The 15520-nt window shown below is 45.7% G+C and overlaps 1 protein-coding gene across 1 annotated transcript in view; it reads left to right on the plus strand.

Annotated features, from left to right (window-relative positions):
• LOC144484919 (uncharacterized) overlaps window positions 1–15520 on the plus strand; it is a 71790-nt gene that overhangs the window by 13914 nt on the left and 42356 nt on the right. The window contains exon 4 of the mRNA XM_078203279.1: window positions 6429–6509. Coding sequence (XP_078059405.1) covers window positions 6429–6509 — 81 coding nt within the window. The remainder of the gene's footprint in view (window positions 1–6428; window positions 6510–15520) is intronic.

Consider the following 15520-nt stretch of genomic DNA (forward strand, 5'->3'; position numbering starts at 1 on the left):
AACCCGGGGAGGATGGAGTCAGTGAGATCAGACAGTGTGTAACCCGGGGAGGATGGAGTCAGTGAGATCAGACAGTGTGTAACCCGGGGAGGATGGAGTCAGTGAGATCAGACAGTGTGTAACCCGGGGAGGATGGAGTCAGTCAGATCAGACAGTGTGTAACCCGGGGAGGATGGAGTCAGTGAGATCAGACAGTGCGTAACCCGGGGAGGATGGAGTCAGTGAGATCAGACAGTGCGTAACCCGGGGAGGATGGAGTCAGTGAAATCAGACAGTGTGTAACCCGGGGAGGATGGAGTCAGTGTGATCAGACAGTGTGTAACCCGGGGAGGATGGAGTCAGTGAGATCAGACAGTGTGTAACCCGGGGAGGATGGATTCAGTGAGATCAGACAGTGTGTAACCCGGGGAGGATGGATTCAGTGAGATCAGACAGTGCGTAACCCGGGGAGGATGGAGTCAGTGAGATCAGACAGTGTGTAACCTGGGGAGGATGGAGTCAGTGAGATCAGACAGTGCGTAACCCGGGGAGGATGGAGTCAGTGAGATCAGACAGTGTGTAACCTGGGGAGGATGGAGTCAGTGAGATCAGGCAGTGTGTAACCCGGGGAGGATGGAGTCAGTGAGATCAGACAGTGCGTAACCCGGGGAGGATGGAGCCAGTGAGATCAGACAGTGTGTAACCCAGGGAGGATGGAGTCAGTGAGATCAGACATTATGTGACCCTAGGTAAATGGAGCCAATAATATCAGAACGTTTGTTAACTAGGCAAGATGTAGTCATTGAGATCAGACAATGTCCAACCCGAGGAGGATAGAGTCAGTGGGATCAGTCATTGTGTAACCGAGAGGATGGACTTAGTGCGATTAAAACGTGTGTAACCCGGCGAGGAGTGGAGTCACTGTATTCAGACAGTGTGGAACCCAGGTAGAATGGAGTCAGTGTTTAACCTGGGGAGGATGTTGCCATGGAGTCCACTCCTTTCCCTCGCTCTCACTCCTCCCAACCGCCCCCCCCCACCCCCCAACGTTGTCATTCAGAAAGACACAATCCCAGTTTGAGGGTTCAAATTATCGGAATCCTCCTCACCATGTGGACTTATGTTGGAGGGATGTTGCAAGGAGCAATCACTTAGAGCTGTCAGTTGCTTCTGTTCACACACATTCAGAATTCTTGCTTATTTTGAGGCATTCAGGATTCCATGGAATAACCTTAAGGGAAGTTCACCTTGACTACACACATTTTCTGGTTTTCTGAAAAGCATGTTAATTTGTTAATTTTTGCAGTTCTGCCCCCCATTTCCGATCTCAGTGCACCCGCAGTAGATGAAGCGAAGGGGGGAGTGGTGGATGTGAAGATGGGGAGGATGTGCGGTAACAGGAGATAAGCCCCTCCCGTTCCTGCTTTGGCCTTGTAGGCTGTTATTGGCTCCAGGAAGTCAAGATTCGATGGGGTTGTCCTTCAGACAATTTACTCATTTTCTGTGGCCAGGTTTACTGCTGGTTTCCCTGGAAGGGGAGCATGCCATGTCCACCGGCATGAGCGAGAAATTCCTTACCTGGAGGGCATTGCAAGGTCACTGAATTTATTCAACGCTGAGGTTTCCTGTCGACAACAGAGACAACCGTTGTGGAGGCCAGATAGGGCAGTGGAGTCGGGGCGATAAGCAAATCTGCCAAGTCCATGTTGAATGGCGGGTCAGGCTCTTAGGGCGCAGGGGCATATCCCTGCTTCTATCCCATGTTCCTATGATTCGGCGTGTTCGTTTTTCCCCTTAACAGCTCGATACCCGGATCACATGATTCAATCAATCCTGAAGAAGGAATTAGGTTCGTGAAGAATCGCTGACTCAAATGTAATAACGGAGCTTTGCTTTAGTGCGCGGAATTGGGGAGGCGTTGGAGAGAGCTCAAGGGACAAAGTGAGTTGCAGAGGTCAGAAATTTGAAATATTGGCCAGGAAAAATAATGAGGAACCAGATTCGAGTTCAAAAATCGGGTTGAAGCCCAGGAAATGAAGATTTTGCTTTTCCTGTGAAACATTTGCCAGTGCTCACACTCGTGCAAATTCCTGACGGGATGTTCAGGTGCGAAATTATCCCCAGCCTGTTGAATACTAAATTTAGCACAATGATTCTGGAGTTGCACGTTCCCTGAACCGAAATATATTCCCGCCTGATTATTAACCAGCGAATTTAGGATTTAGAGCAAGTTTTTAGAGCAATTAAATGCAAAACAAATAACAGGCCAGGTGCCCTTGGGATTTATGTGTTTACCTCAGATCAATCCAGAGAGCGGCGCGATTCCACGGGCCGAGGTTAGCATTGTTTTACTGTAAGTAGCATCACATTGTCAATCCATTGTCGAACAGTTTTCAGATATATCGGGGCAGCAGCTTTTTGTTAATGCTCGTCAGCTGACTGTCTGTGAATTGCTGATTAAAAGACTTCACTAAAATGGGCAGAAAGTTGGGGATCGGGTTATTGAGTAACAGACTCTTGCTGCTTTACAGCACAGAAAGAGGCCGTTTGGCCCATCTTGTCTCTGCCGGCCATCAAGCACCTATTTATTCTTTTTTCACTTCCCAGCAATTGGCCTGTAGCCACCTCTGCTATGGCGTTTCAGTAGTTCGTCTAAATGCCGAAATGTTGAGAGTTCCCCCGCCTCATCCACCCTTTCATGCAGTGAGTTTCCAGATTACCGTCACCCTCTGGATGAAAACAGTTCTTCTCAAATCCCCCCTCAAGTTCCTTCTCCTTTTGTAAAATATTTCCTCTCTTTTTATTGAACCCTCTACGAGGGGAAACATTTCATCCTATCTACCCAAACTATATCCCTCCATCTGTGCTAATATGTTTCCTCAAGATCATATCAATAACTTCTTCAATCAACAATGCAACTCCACCATCTCTTCCTCTGGCGTTCCTTCCTAAACACCAACTACACCTCAATGCTTATTTCCCATTCTTGGTCACCTCGGAGCATTGAGTCTGCAATATGAAATATATCATCTATCCGCATAGCTAATTCTTCCATGATATTTGGGTTGCTCCGCGCGTTCAGATACAACACCTTAAGGTAAACATTTTAACTTTTCTTGTCCCGTTCCTACAATTTTTACTGAGCCCTTACCTGTCTCTGGCTCTTGATTTATCTGCCTCTCACTGTTATTATTCTTGCTGTATTTTCCACTTGTTCTTGCTGACCCAACCTCTGAATAGTCACATAGGTTCCCATCCCCCTGCCAAATTGATTTAAAGCCTGGCCAATGACTCTATCAAGTACCTTCCAAGGACAGCAGTCGCAGTCCTGCCCCGATGTAAATCAATTGAACATGAACTTGTGTGTAATTTATAAGGAGCTCATTATGAGAAAGTATGGCATGGAGGGATTATGATTTCATCATAACTTCTTGTGGGTCAGAAAATAATGTCTGACATTCGGGGCACCCGAACTACGGAGTCATCTGAAGATGTCCTCACCTGGGCCCAGAGGTGCTCGGATGAGCATTCCAGGCTAATATCCCGGGATGTTCAATTTTGGTGTATTCCCTCTCAAGTCTCTGGTGGATTTGCGCTCTGCTGGGATAGATATTGAGTAATTTCATTCCAAAACGTGTCGGCGGCAGACAAGAATAATAACAAAATATTGAAATTAACTACTTGCAATATTACTGTTCATGGCTAAGGCTTAACAAACAGAAATATCACATGTAACGAAATAGGGACCATCTCCAGGGCATTCCAATCATTACTCTACTGTTAGTTGGTAAAATAATTTATGAAGGAAACTGCACATATTCAAGACTGTATAAATGAGGTAATATGATAGAAACATGATACCGAGATAAATCGAGCCAAGATGCAAATACATTCCGTTTATGGAGATAGAATTGGAGCAAAATAGAATGAAAGATCTAATGGTTAAAAGCAAAGGTTTTTTTAACACGTATTTCAACATATTTCCTCCCTTCTGATGTTTGAACCCAATAAAGGAACAATGCTCTTTGCACATTGCTCTCTCTGGACGTTTATAGCCAAATAATAAAGACATTATATAGTGAGTAATAAAATAAGGAAAACATCAAATCTAACAAGTGCATACCGTTTCTCTGTGGGGCTGAAAGTGCCGGGGGAGGTATCACTGTCAACAGGCACGCAAAATGACTGATTTTGTTTAATTTGATCAGTGAGTTATCAGAATAAGTTAATATAAATGAAAATATGAGTGATTCAGACCCAGCACTAAATTAGGGAAAAATGTGATGAGGAATTGTACTGAGCAAGCTGAAGTTCATGTTTATGACTCTGCTGTGTGGCAACCATTATCAAATTTTAACCTAGCGACATTGTGAAATATTTGACTTTCTGGTGCAGTCCTTATTCCTTGCCATTTGAAGCCCTCTGTGAAATTGGATAAGAAGTTTCTGAATCCTGTCACCAATTGAAACAGATTCACTGTAGTTAATGCTGAAAATGTCCGTTATTTTGAACATCGCTTAAATTTAGTGATTGAAAGGAAGTATGTTCCAAAACGAGAGTTTAGTTTTTCCTATCATCGGCCGTCTGAACCCAATAAATGTACATTGTTCTTTGAACCTTGTTCTCTCCAGAGTTGCCTCATTAAATAATAGATAAGTGATACAGTGGATAATAACATCTAACAACTGCTGACTATTTATCTGTGGGTCTTAAAGATTCTGTGGAAAATACTCTCTGTTATTCAGGCACACAGAACGAATGACTTCGTTTAAATTGATTCCGGATTTATTGAAATGATTCAGTAAGATTATACTGTTTAATTCAGACCCAGCTGGCATTAAGAGAAAGGTGTGGTGAGGAGTTGCACTGATCAGGCTGAAGGTCGTATTTATGACTGTGTGTAACTGATCTTTACCCAGGGTGTGTTTGATAAACGGTTGAATCCAATATACTAATTTGTTCAGACTTGCTGGAACCAGGAGCGGGAACGGCTGCTCAAGGTAAGAGCCCAGAATATTGTGACCACCTTTACATTGTTTTAATGTAGGGAATCTGAACAATCTCGAGTTTTGGTGCAGTAGTTCCATAGATTCATAGGTTAGAAAGTTCAAGGAGGTCAGTGTGCCTATGTTAGCTCTCCGTAAGAACAATCCAGCCAGTCCCTCTATCCCCTATTTGTCCATGTACCCCCTCATCCTTTCCTTCAATACTTCTTCGTTTCTGTTTAAACAAGGTGAAATGGGATATAAACGCTTCCCAATCCTTCGAGCAATGAGAACAGTTTATCTGTAGTTAATATTAAACTGTTCAGTGTTTGTAACATCTCGCGAAACCTTCTGTCGACCCCTCTTTTACATGTGCTGACAGTAATCATGCAACTGAGTTACTTTATCCATGGATGATTTTCCTATTTTTTTCTTTACTCTCTGTGAACCTCACAGCTTCACTCAATATTCCGACTTCAAGCCGAAACAAAGTTTCATAAATTTTCATCGTAACCTCCTAGGTCTGAGCATGTCAAGTCTGGCATGCAGTGTGGGGCCTCACATCCTAACTGTGAGGTATCCAAAGATGCCCCTACAACAGGCCAGAGGTCCTTTAGTCAGGGTTGCACGACATTGCCCGAGAAGTTCAATTCTGAGGGCTCCCACCAGCTCTCCTGCGATAATACTGCCACTCCCTCTGGTGGATCTGTTCTCTCATGTGACACACACTGAGTGATTCCATTCCAAAAAAAGAAACCAGCAGACAAAGCCAATTACCAAATATTGAGGCTGATTAGGTGCTATATTTCTGATCACATCTCAGGCTGTAAACAAAAAAAAAGCGCAGATAACCAACTGGAGACCATTCTAGGACATTCTCCTCATTAATCTACTGAAGCTGGGAGAATAATCTATGATGGAAAACGCACAAGTTCAGGGCAGTGGAATATGATAGAAGCCTGGGTACCGAGATTAATGGATCAACAATATCAATAAATAGCATTTACACGGATAGAATTGCAGCAAAATGGAGTGAAAATCTAGCGATTGAAAGCAAATATATTTCAGCGGTCGAGCTCAGTGTTTCCTATCCCCTGGTGTCTGAACCCCATAAAGCAACCATGTTTGAACTTTGAACTTTGCTCTCTTTGAAAGTTTATAGTCCAATAATAAAGACGTTACACAGTAGGTAATAAAAAGAGAAAAAAAACATCACAGCCAATAAATGTAGACTGTTGCTCTGTGTGTCTAAAAGAGCAGGGGGAAATGTAATCACTATCAACAGGGAACAAAATGAACACCCTTGTCAAAATTGATCAGTGAATAATCAGAATAATTCAATTAAAATGATACGCCATTTAATTCGGATCCAGCTCTAAATAAAATTACAATGTGTTACTGGTTTGTGCTGATCAGGCTGAAGGTTTTGTTTATGACTGTAATATGTAATTAATCTTTACCCAGGGTGTGTTCGATAATCTGCTGTAAGCAGTACACTAATTTATCAGGACTCTCTGGAACCAGATTCAAGAACCGCAGCATAAGGTAAGAACCCAGAATATACTAACAACTATTACAGAGATTTAAGAAACATGAGCCTTTGTGGCATTTTACAGAGTGGTCCAGTAGATTTATTGAATGGTTAACAGCACTGAAGAACGTCAGCGAGCCTGTGCCGGACAGTGCAAGATCAATCCATCTGGCCCAAATATCCCGCCTTCCTTGTCACCCTGCTTCCTGCAAATCGATTTGTTTTCTTTGGAAGATATCGGCGAAATTGAGACAAAGATTTTCAATTCTTCCAGCAATAGTTACAGTTTCTCTCTACTTCGTCTAAACCGCTCAGAACTTTAAACATCTTTTGAAAACAGTTCTCAATGCTGTTCTCCATGTTGCTATACTTACCAATGTAACTGAAGATCGCCATTTCTGGGACCATTTTTATCAACATTTTCTTCACCTCTCTGAACCGGTTATGTTCTTTCTTTAGTACGTGTCCAATGTTCAACTCTTTCTTCCGGCTTAAGGCTGAACCAGTGTTTTAGGTTATCTTCATTCAATTCTGGCTCATACTTTTCGGGCTCTGAGATATCCGAATTGGGCAGAACCCAAAAAAAAAGATTCTGGGGACACCACGGCCACGGCGCAGACTTCCCCCGGTAAAACCTGTGTGACAATTGCCCGAGAAGTTCAATCTTTTATTGAGCCATCGCCCTGTGATGGAACCACCAGACTTTGTGATGTAAATTACGAACTTCCGATTAATGTTCAGACTGCCTTAAGTTGTCATCACTTAGACGCATTTAGAAGAATTTAATCCACTTCAAGCTGAGATCTAACTATATTACTGAGGCATCTATCGATAAATGGTGATCGATAGATCGATAGATCCACAGACCACCCATCAATATCGAATAATCCAATAGGAACAACGGACTGCCTCCTTGAAACCCCCACCCTCCTATCTGACTACTCATTGGCAATACATGGCATCCTGTCTTACCACCATGACGCTCTATGTTATTCCACATCTAACTTCCGAGCATTTTGACTGTCCCTTCGATCCCCTCTGGCCAAACTCCCCTCGATCCCCTCTGGCCAAACTCCCCTCGATCCCCTCTGGCCAAGCTCCCCTCGATCCCCTCTGGCCAAACTCCCCTCGATCCCCTCTGGCCAAACTCCCCTCGATCCCCTCTGGCCAAACTCCCCTCGATCCCCTCTGGCCAAACTCCCCTCGATCCCCTCTGGCCAAACTCCCCTCGATCCCCTCTGGCCAAACTCCCCTCGATCCCTTCTGGCCAAACTCCCCTCGATCCCCTCTGGCCAAACTCCCCTCGATCCCCTCTGGCCAAACTCCCCTCGATCCCCTCTGGCCAAACTTCCCTCGATCCCCTCTGGCCAAGCCCACATAACATCTGTTGCCCTCCCCCTGTCCCGACTTCAACACCACCAACATTCCACGGGATCCCACGGAAAACCACCTGATCCACAGAGCACCTCTGACTGTGTCTTCCGTGTGACCCCACCAGACCACGCCCGCCTACCCAGACGCTACCACGTGACCTATTATGAGCCCCTCGAGTAAACCCCACCTCCCTTCCTCAGGACTACACATTTAATTACCCCCGAGTCAACTCGTCGCTGACTAAATGCCAGTGAGCACCATTCACTACTGACCAGTATACCCACTGATCATCCAGACCACCTGAACATCCCATTGCAGCCCGCCTCCCCACTGACCACCCTCCAAACACTTGACCGTCCTGCTGACTGACCCGGCTGACAATCTGACCGATCTCCACCAAGTAACGAAGCCATTTAAAATATGACACCCCATAGCAACTTTTTTCACCATCTGACAACACCACACTGAACACCTCCTATCCAAGCCTTCCACTGACTATCCCCCTGAACACCCGTCCCCCTCGCAACTTCCTTGATCACCCAAAGGCCTTACATTCCCCATGGGTCCCACGCGACACTCCAACCCCATTCCCACCACTTGACCTGTGCACTAACCTCTCGGAGTTCCATGGGACTAAACGATTTCCCTCTGGCACAGGATTAGCCCCTCTATCCAGAATAGGGCAACATAACTGCCCCCCTCCCCCCACCAGCTGATGAATACAACGCCGCCTCGCTTGCAGCTCAGTGCACCCACCTACAACCACCCAACATACCACAGAATTCCAGCCCATCTTCCTCAGCCGGGCCAACATCTCACTCACTATTCTGATAATGATTTTCCAATCATCACTAGAGATAGAGGAGCTAACTGAGGGCTACAGAAACGCAAACTTAGAATCATAGAAACCCTACAGTGCAGAAAGAGGCCATTTGGCCCATCGAGTCTGCACCGTCCACAATCCCACCCAGGCCCTACCCCCATATCCCTACATATTTTTCGCACTAATCCCTCTAACCCTCAGGACACTAAGGGGCAATTTTAGCTGGCCAATCAACCTAACCCCGCATACCTTTGGACTGTGGGATGAAACCGGAGCACCCGGAGGGAACACACGCAGACACGAGGAGAATTTCCAAACTCCGCACACACAGTGACCCAAGCCGGGAATCGAACCCAGGTCCCTGGGGCTGTGAAGCAGCAGTGCTAACCACTGTGCTACCGTGCCGCCCCATTCCTTTTTTAAACAATTGAATTAGTTCAATTGTTTAAAAAGGGTGTCGCGGGAAATGCCAACAATTATAGGCCAGTTAGCCTTAAATTGGTGGTGGGCAAATTATTAGAAGTGATCCTGAGTGAGCGGATTAATTGAGATGTCGAAAGGCACGGACTTGTCAGGGATGGTCAACGTGCAGTTGTCAAAGGAAGATCTTGCCTCACGAATTTCATTGAATTCTTTGAGGACATGACAAGAAGGGCTGATGAAGGTAGTGCTGTGTTTGTTGTGTACACGGAACTTAGCCAGGCGCTTGACAAGGTCCCATATGGCAGATCGGTGAAAAGTGTCAAAACACATGGTGTACAGCGTAATGTGCCAAACTGGATAAAACGTTCAACAATGCTCGCTTTTGCGACCCCTTACTGTTTGTGTTACATGTTAATGATGTGGACATGAAAGTGGCGGCACGATTTGGAAATTTGCAGATGGCAAAAAGATTGGCCGAGCAGTGAATAGTGTAGAGGGTAGCTATAATTTCCAAATTATATAGATGGGTTGGTGGAGTAGGCGGTAAAGTGGCAGATGGATTTTAACACGGAGAAGTGTGAAGTCATGCAATTAGGGAGGCAAAGCAGTTTTGGAGATTACCCAATATATGGGAATATGTGTACAAGTACGCTGAGCCTAAATGCAACAGTTCAAGTCGACAGGGTTGTAAAGAAGGCATAGGGAATGTTCTCCTTTATTGTCAGAGGTATAGAATGTAAAAGTCAAGATGTAATGTTGGAATTGGACAAAATACTGCTGAGGCCACAACTGAAATATAGCGTGCAGTTCTTGTCAACATATTACAGTAAGAACGTAATTGCTCTGGAATGAATGTAGAGGAGGTTTACAGGAATGTTGCCAGGGCTAGAACACTGTTGCTATGAGGAGAGATTAAACCGATTGTGGTTATTTTCCGTGGAACAAAGGTGTACAAAATGATGAGGGGAAGAGATAGATTATATAGAGATAGGGTGGCACGGTAGCCCCGTGGTTAGCACTGCTGCTTCACAGCTCTAGGGACCTGGGTTCGAATCCCGGCTCGGGTCACTGCTTGTGCCGAGTCTGCACATTCTCCCCGTGTCTGCGTGGGTTTCGTCCGGGTGCTCCGGTTTCCTCCCACAGTCCAAGGGTGTGCGGGCTAGGTTGATTGGCCATTCTAAATTGCCCCCTAGTGTCCCGGGGTGCATAGGTTAGAGGGATAAGTGGGTAAATATATGGGGATAGGGCCTGGGTGGGATTGTGGTTGGTGCACACTCGATGGGCCGAATGGCCTCTTTCTGCACTGTAGGATTCTACGATTATGGAGGATAAAATTGATTCTCTTTGTGGAGAATCCTGGAACCATGGGACATAGATTCATGATAAGTGTCCGAGTGTTTAGAGGGGACATGTGGATAATCTGTTTGATTCAGGGTCGTGGATGTCTGGAACTCGCTATCCGAGTTGGCTATGCGGATCTGCGTCTTAATTGCAGGATTGGAAAGGATGCCTGCGTGTCCTCAGACTTGCATGGTCAATATGGGTTGCATCTTTTCTATGGCTCTACCCTGATCTACCCACCTATCTTCTGAGAATTCCCTCCAGCTACATCCCTTACTGACTTTCACTGTACAACATCCACCAGTGATCTCTGAAAACCTGGCTTCCACTGTCTTCCCCCACTGACCACCCCATGGCTCACCACCTGACCACGAGATCCTTACTAACCACCGCCACTGCCTCCATTGTTATCTCACCCTCCAATTGACCACTATCCCTGGGAATTGCGCACTGATCTCCCCCAATGACGAAACACAAAGTCAACCGCCCAAGTACTCCATGGAAGCTGTTGACTATAATAACAGACATAATGGTGCATTTTTGTTAGAACACATATATTTTGGGGTATCTAATATGTTCAGCCACTTCAGAAAATATGTATTACATGCAGCGAATTAAGTTTCCTGAAGACTGGCTTCTGTGATGTGAGAAACCTCAGGGTGATGCCGGTATAGGTTTGGGTCATGTGACTCAACATCTTGTTGCTTCACAATGTTGACACCTCACTTTGACGTAGACCTGGTGCTACTCCTCGCATGCTCTCCTAAACACTTTGTTATTCCGGGATTGATCCCCTGGCTCAGTGACAAGATCAAAGTGGGGCCGTGAAGGGCTTTGAGGTTACAGTTCGTTCGTTGACAAAATTATGTTTGTGATGATGGACAACAATACGTCAGAGATGCCCAATCTTGAGAGTATTGATCTGTTCAAAACATATCCCACTTAGTACACTGATAGTGCCTCAAATGACGATACAGGCTATTGTAAACTTATAAGCGATTTCCGATTTCCACAAGGACTGAGTGTTCGTCACTACTGCAAATAATATCATGGAGAGATAGATCGGAAACTGGTAGATTGGTGAGAAAGTTTTGAAGTAGCCATTTCCCTTTTGTTGATTATCTTGCCACAAGCTTCATTCCCAGTTTAAAACTATGCCCGTTAAACCCGAAAAGCAAGGTCAGACTTGTTGCAGCCGATTCACTCTTGAACTTCAATGGCATAGAGCATATAAACTGTTTTGCTTTGAATAGATTTCAGCTGATTAAGAACTGATCAAGTTATCATGTAACTGTCGGGGATCATGTCGGGGATAAACTATTTCATGTGATAGCGAATGAAGGCCATGCTGATTTCATGTTAAATTAGAGCTAGATTATACCGGACTAAGTTTCTTTGGAAAAAGAGTTGCAGAAATCTGTAGTTAGCTGCCAAAAGAGCTCTGTGCAAGCTGATACAATTAGACTTTCAAGGCTGATGTCGATATTTTTGCATTCACGATTTTCTTTAGCAATGCCTCGAAAATGGAGGTGAGACATGGAACAACCATGATAACATTGATTTCCAGGGTCTGAATGTTCAGTTCCCTCTCTGACATTCCATCAATATGATGATTTCCTGGCCTCGAAGATGCCACATCGCCCAATAATGATACAAAAGAAATGAGACGTCGAAAGGATTGAAAAGAAACAACGTAATGAATGACAAAAACAACAAAAAATGCAATTTAGAATGAAGCACCATTGTTATAACCGGTCGAATAAGGAAATAGCGCAGCTTGTTTTTTTTTACATCGGTGATGTATAATCAAACAGAAAAACAGCGGGGAGCATTTAATTGCTTCACTATTGCCGGTTCCATTTGTCGAGTTTACATCGGTGGTGATAATATTAGTTGGGCGGTATATGAAATGTAATAGAGAGACTTAGGTAATGAGATATATGATTACTTGTAATAATTTGGATGTTTCCTTTTTGGTTGGTGGGAAATCGGACTTGCTTCAGTTTGGAAACTGACAATTTCCAAGAGATTCTTTAGCTGATTATATGTTGGATTTCAATACCCATCTGTGCAAATAGCGTAGAATACTGATCTAACTGAGTGGTACTGCATGTGCGAGGGCCGACTCCTGTTCTATCCCACTCTGTGTATACAATGAAGGGAATGTATCAGTCTTAAGAAGGAAAGGAAGGGTAGTATTCGAGAACCGTGGATAACCAGGGAAATTGAGGGACTGGTCAAAAAGAAAAGAGAGGCGTACGATAGGTCCAGGCAGCTAAAAACGGAGGGAGCTCTGGAGGAATACAAAGAAAGTAGGAAAGAACTCAAACGAGGAATTAGAAGGGCAAAAAGGGGACACGAAATGTCCTTGGTAGACAGGATTAAGGAGAATCCCAAGGCATTTTATTCATATGTTAGGAACAAAAGCGTTGACAGGGAAAAAATCGGACCTCTCAGGGACAAAAGTGGGGAATTATGCTTAGAGCCCAAAGAAGTAGGGGAGATCCTAAATGAATACTTTGCGTCGGTATTCACAAAGGAGAGGGATGTGTTGACTGGGAGTGTCTCGGAGGGGAATGTTGAACCGTTAGAGAAAATCTCCATTACAAGGGAGGGAGTGTTAGGTGTTTTAGAGAATATAAAGACTGACAAATCCCCAGGGCCTGATGGAATCTATCCAAGGCTGCTCAGGGAGACAAGAGATGAAATCGCTGGGCCTCGGACATAAATCTTTGTCGCGTCGCTGGACACAGGTGAGGTCCCAGAGGATTGGAGGATAGCTAATGCGGTCCCGTTATTTAAGAAGGGAAGGAAGGATAACCCAGGTAATTATAGGCCGGTGAGCTTGACGTCCGTGGTAGGGAAGTTGTTGGAGAGGATTCTTAGAGATAGGATGTATGTGCATTTAGAAAGGAATTAACTCATTAACGATAGTCAGCATGGCTTTGTGAGAGGGAGGTCATGCCTCACTAACCTGGTGGAGTTTTCTGAAGAAGTGATTAGAATGGTTGACGAGGGAAGGGCCGTGGATGTCGTCTATATGCACTTTAGTAAAGCGTTTGACAAAGTCCCTCATGGTAGGTTGGTGCAAAAGGTTGGACCTCATGGGATAAAGGGGGAGGTGGCTAGATGGGTGGAGAACTGGCTTGGTCAAAGAAGACAGAGGGTGGTAGTGGAAGGGTCTTTTTCCGGCTGGAGGCCTGTGACTAGTGGTGTTCCACAGGGCTCTGTATTGGGACCTCTGCAGTTTGTGATTTATATAAACGATCTGGAAGAAGGTGTAACTGGGGTGATCAGCAAGTTTGCGGACGACACGAAATTGACTGGACTTGCAGATAGTGAGGAACATTGTCAGAGGCTACAGCAGGATATAGATAGGCTGGCAATATGGACAAAGAAATGGCAGATGGAGTTCAATCCAGATAAATGCGAAGTGATGCATTTTGGTAGAAATAATGTAGGGGGAAGCTATAGGATAAATGGCAGAACCATAAAGGGTGTAGATACGCAGAGGGACCTGGGTGTGCAAGTCCACAGATCCTTGAAGGTGACGTCACAGGTGGGGAAGGTGGTGAAGAAGGCATATGGCATGCTTGCCTTTATAGGACGGGGCATAGAGTATAAAAGTTGGGGTCTGATGTTGCAGATGTATAGAACGTTGGTTCGGCCGCATTTGGAATACTGCGTCCAGTTCTGGTCGCCACACTGCCAGAAGGACGTGGAGGCTTTAGAGAGAGTGCAGAGGAGGTTTACCAGGATGTTGCCTGGTATGGAGCAGCTTAGTTATGAGGAGAGATTGGGTAAACTGGGGTTGTTCTCACTGGAAAGACAGAGGATGAGGGGAGACCTAATAGAGGTGTATAAAATGATGAAAGGCATAGATAGGGTGAACGGTGGGAAGCTTTTTCCCAGGTCGGTGGTGACGTTCACGAGGGGTCATAGGTTCAAGGTGAGGGGGGGGATGGGGCGGGGGGGATTTAACATGGATATCAGAAGGACGTATTTTACACAGAGGGTGGTGGGGGCCTGGAATGCGCTGCCAGGCAAGGTGGTGGAGGCGGACACACTGGGAACGTTTAAGACTTATCTAGATAGCCAGTGTCAGTGAGATCAGACAGTGTGTAACCCGGGGAGGATGGAGTCAGTGAGATCAGACAGTGTGTAACCCGGGGAGGATGGAGTCAGTGAGATCAGACAGTGTGTAACCCGGGGAGGATGGAGTCAGTGAGATCAGACAGTGTGTAACCCGGGGAGGATGGATTCAGTGAGATCAGACAGTGTGTAACCCGGGGAGGATGGAGTCAGTGAGATCAGACAGTGTGTAACCCGGGGAGGATGGAGTCAGTGAGATCAGACAGTGTGTAACCCGGGGAGGATGGAGTCAGTGAGATCAGACAGTGTGTAACCCGGGGAGGATGGAGTCAGTGAGATCAGACAGTGTGTAACCCGGGGAGGATGGAGTCAGTGAGATCAGACAGTGTGTAACCCGGGGAGGATGGAGTCAGTGAGATCAGACAGTGTGTAACCCGGGGAGGATGGAGTCAGTGAGATCAGACAGTGTGTAACCCGGGGAGGATGGAGTCAGTGAGATCAGACAGTGTGTAACCCGGGGAGGATGGAGTCAGTGAGATCAGACAGTGTGTAACCCAGGGAGGATGGAGTCAGTGAGATCAGACATTATGTGACCCTAGGTAAATGGAGCCAATAATATCAGGACGTTTGTTAACGAGGCAAGATGTAGTCATTGAGATCAGACAATGTCCAACCCGAGGAGGATAGAGTCAGTGGGATCAGTCACTGTGTAACCCGAGAGGATGGACTGAGTGCGATTAAAACGTGTGTAACCCGGGGAGGAGTGGAGTCACTGTATTCAGACAGTGTGTCACCCGGGGAGGATGGAGTCAGTGTTTAACCTGGGGAGGATGTTGCCATGGAGTCCACTCCTTTCCCTCGCTCTCACTCCTCCCAACCGCCCCCCCCCACCCCCCAACGTTGTCATTCAGAAAGACACAATCCCAGTTTGAGGGTTCAAATTATCGGAATCCTCCTCACCATGTGGACTTA

The sequence above is a fragment of the Mustelus asterias genome, unplaced genomic scaffold (genome assembly GCF_964213995.1).
Source record: "Mustelus asterias unplaced genomic scaffold, sMusAst1.hap1.1 HAP1_SCAFFOLD_134, whole genome shotgun sequence".
Classification (NCBI taxonomy): Eukaryota; Metazoa; Chordata; class Chondrichthyes; order Carcharhiniformes; family Triakidae; genus Mustelus; species Mustelus asterias.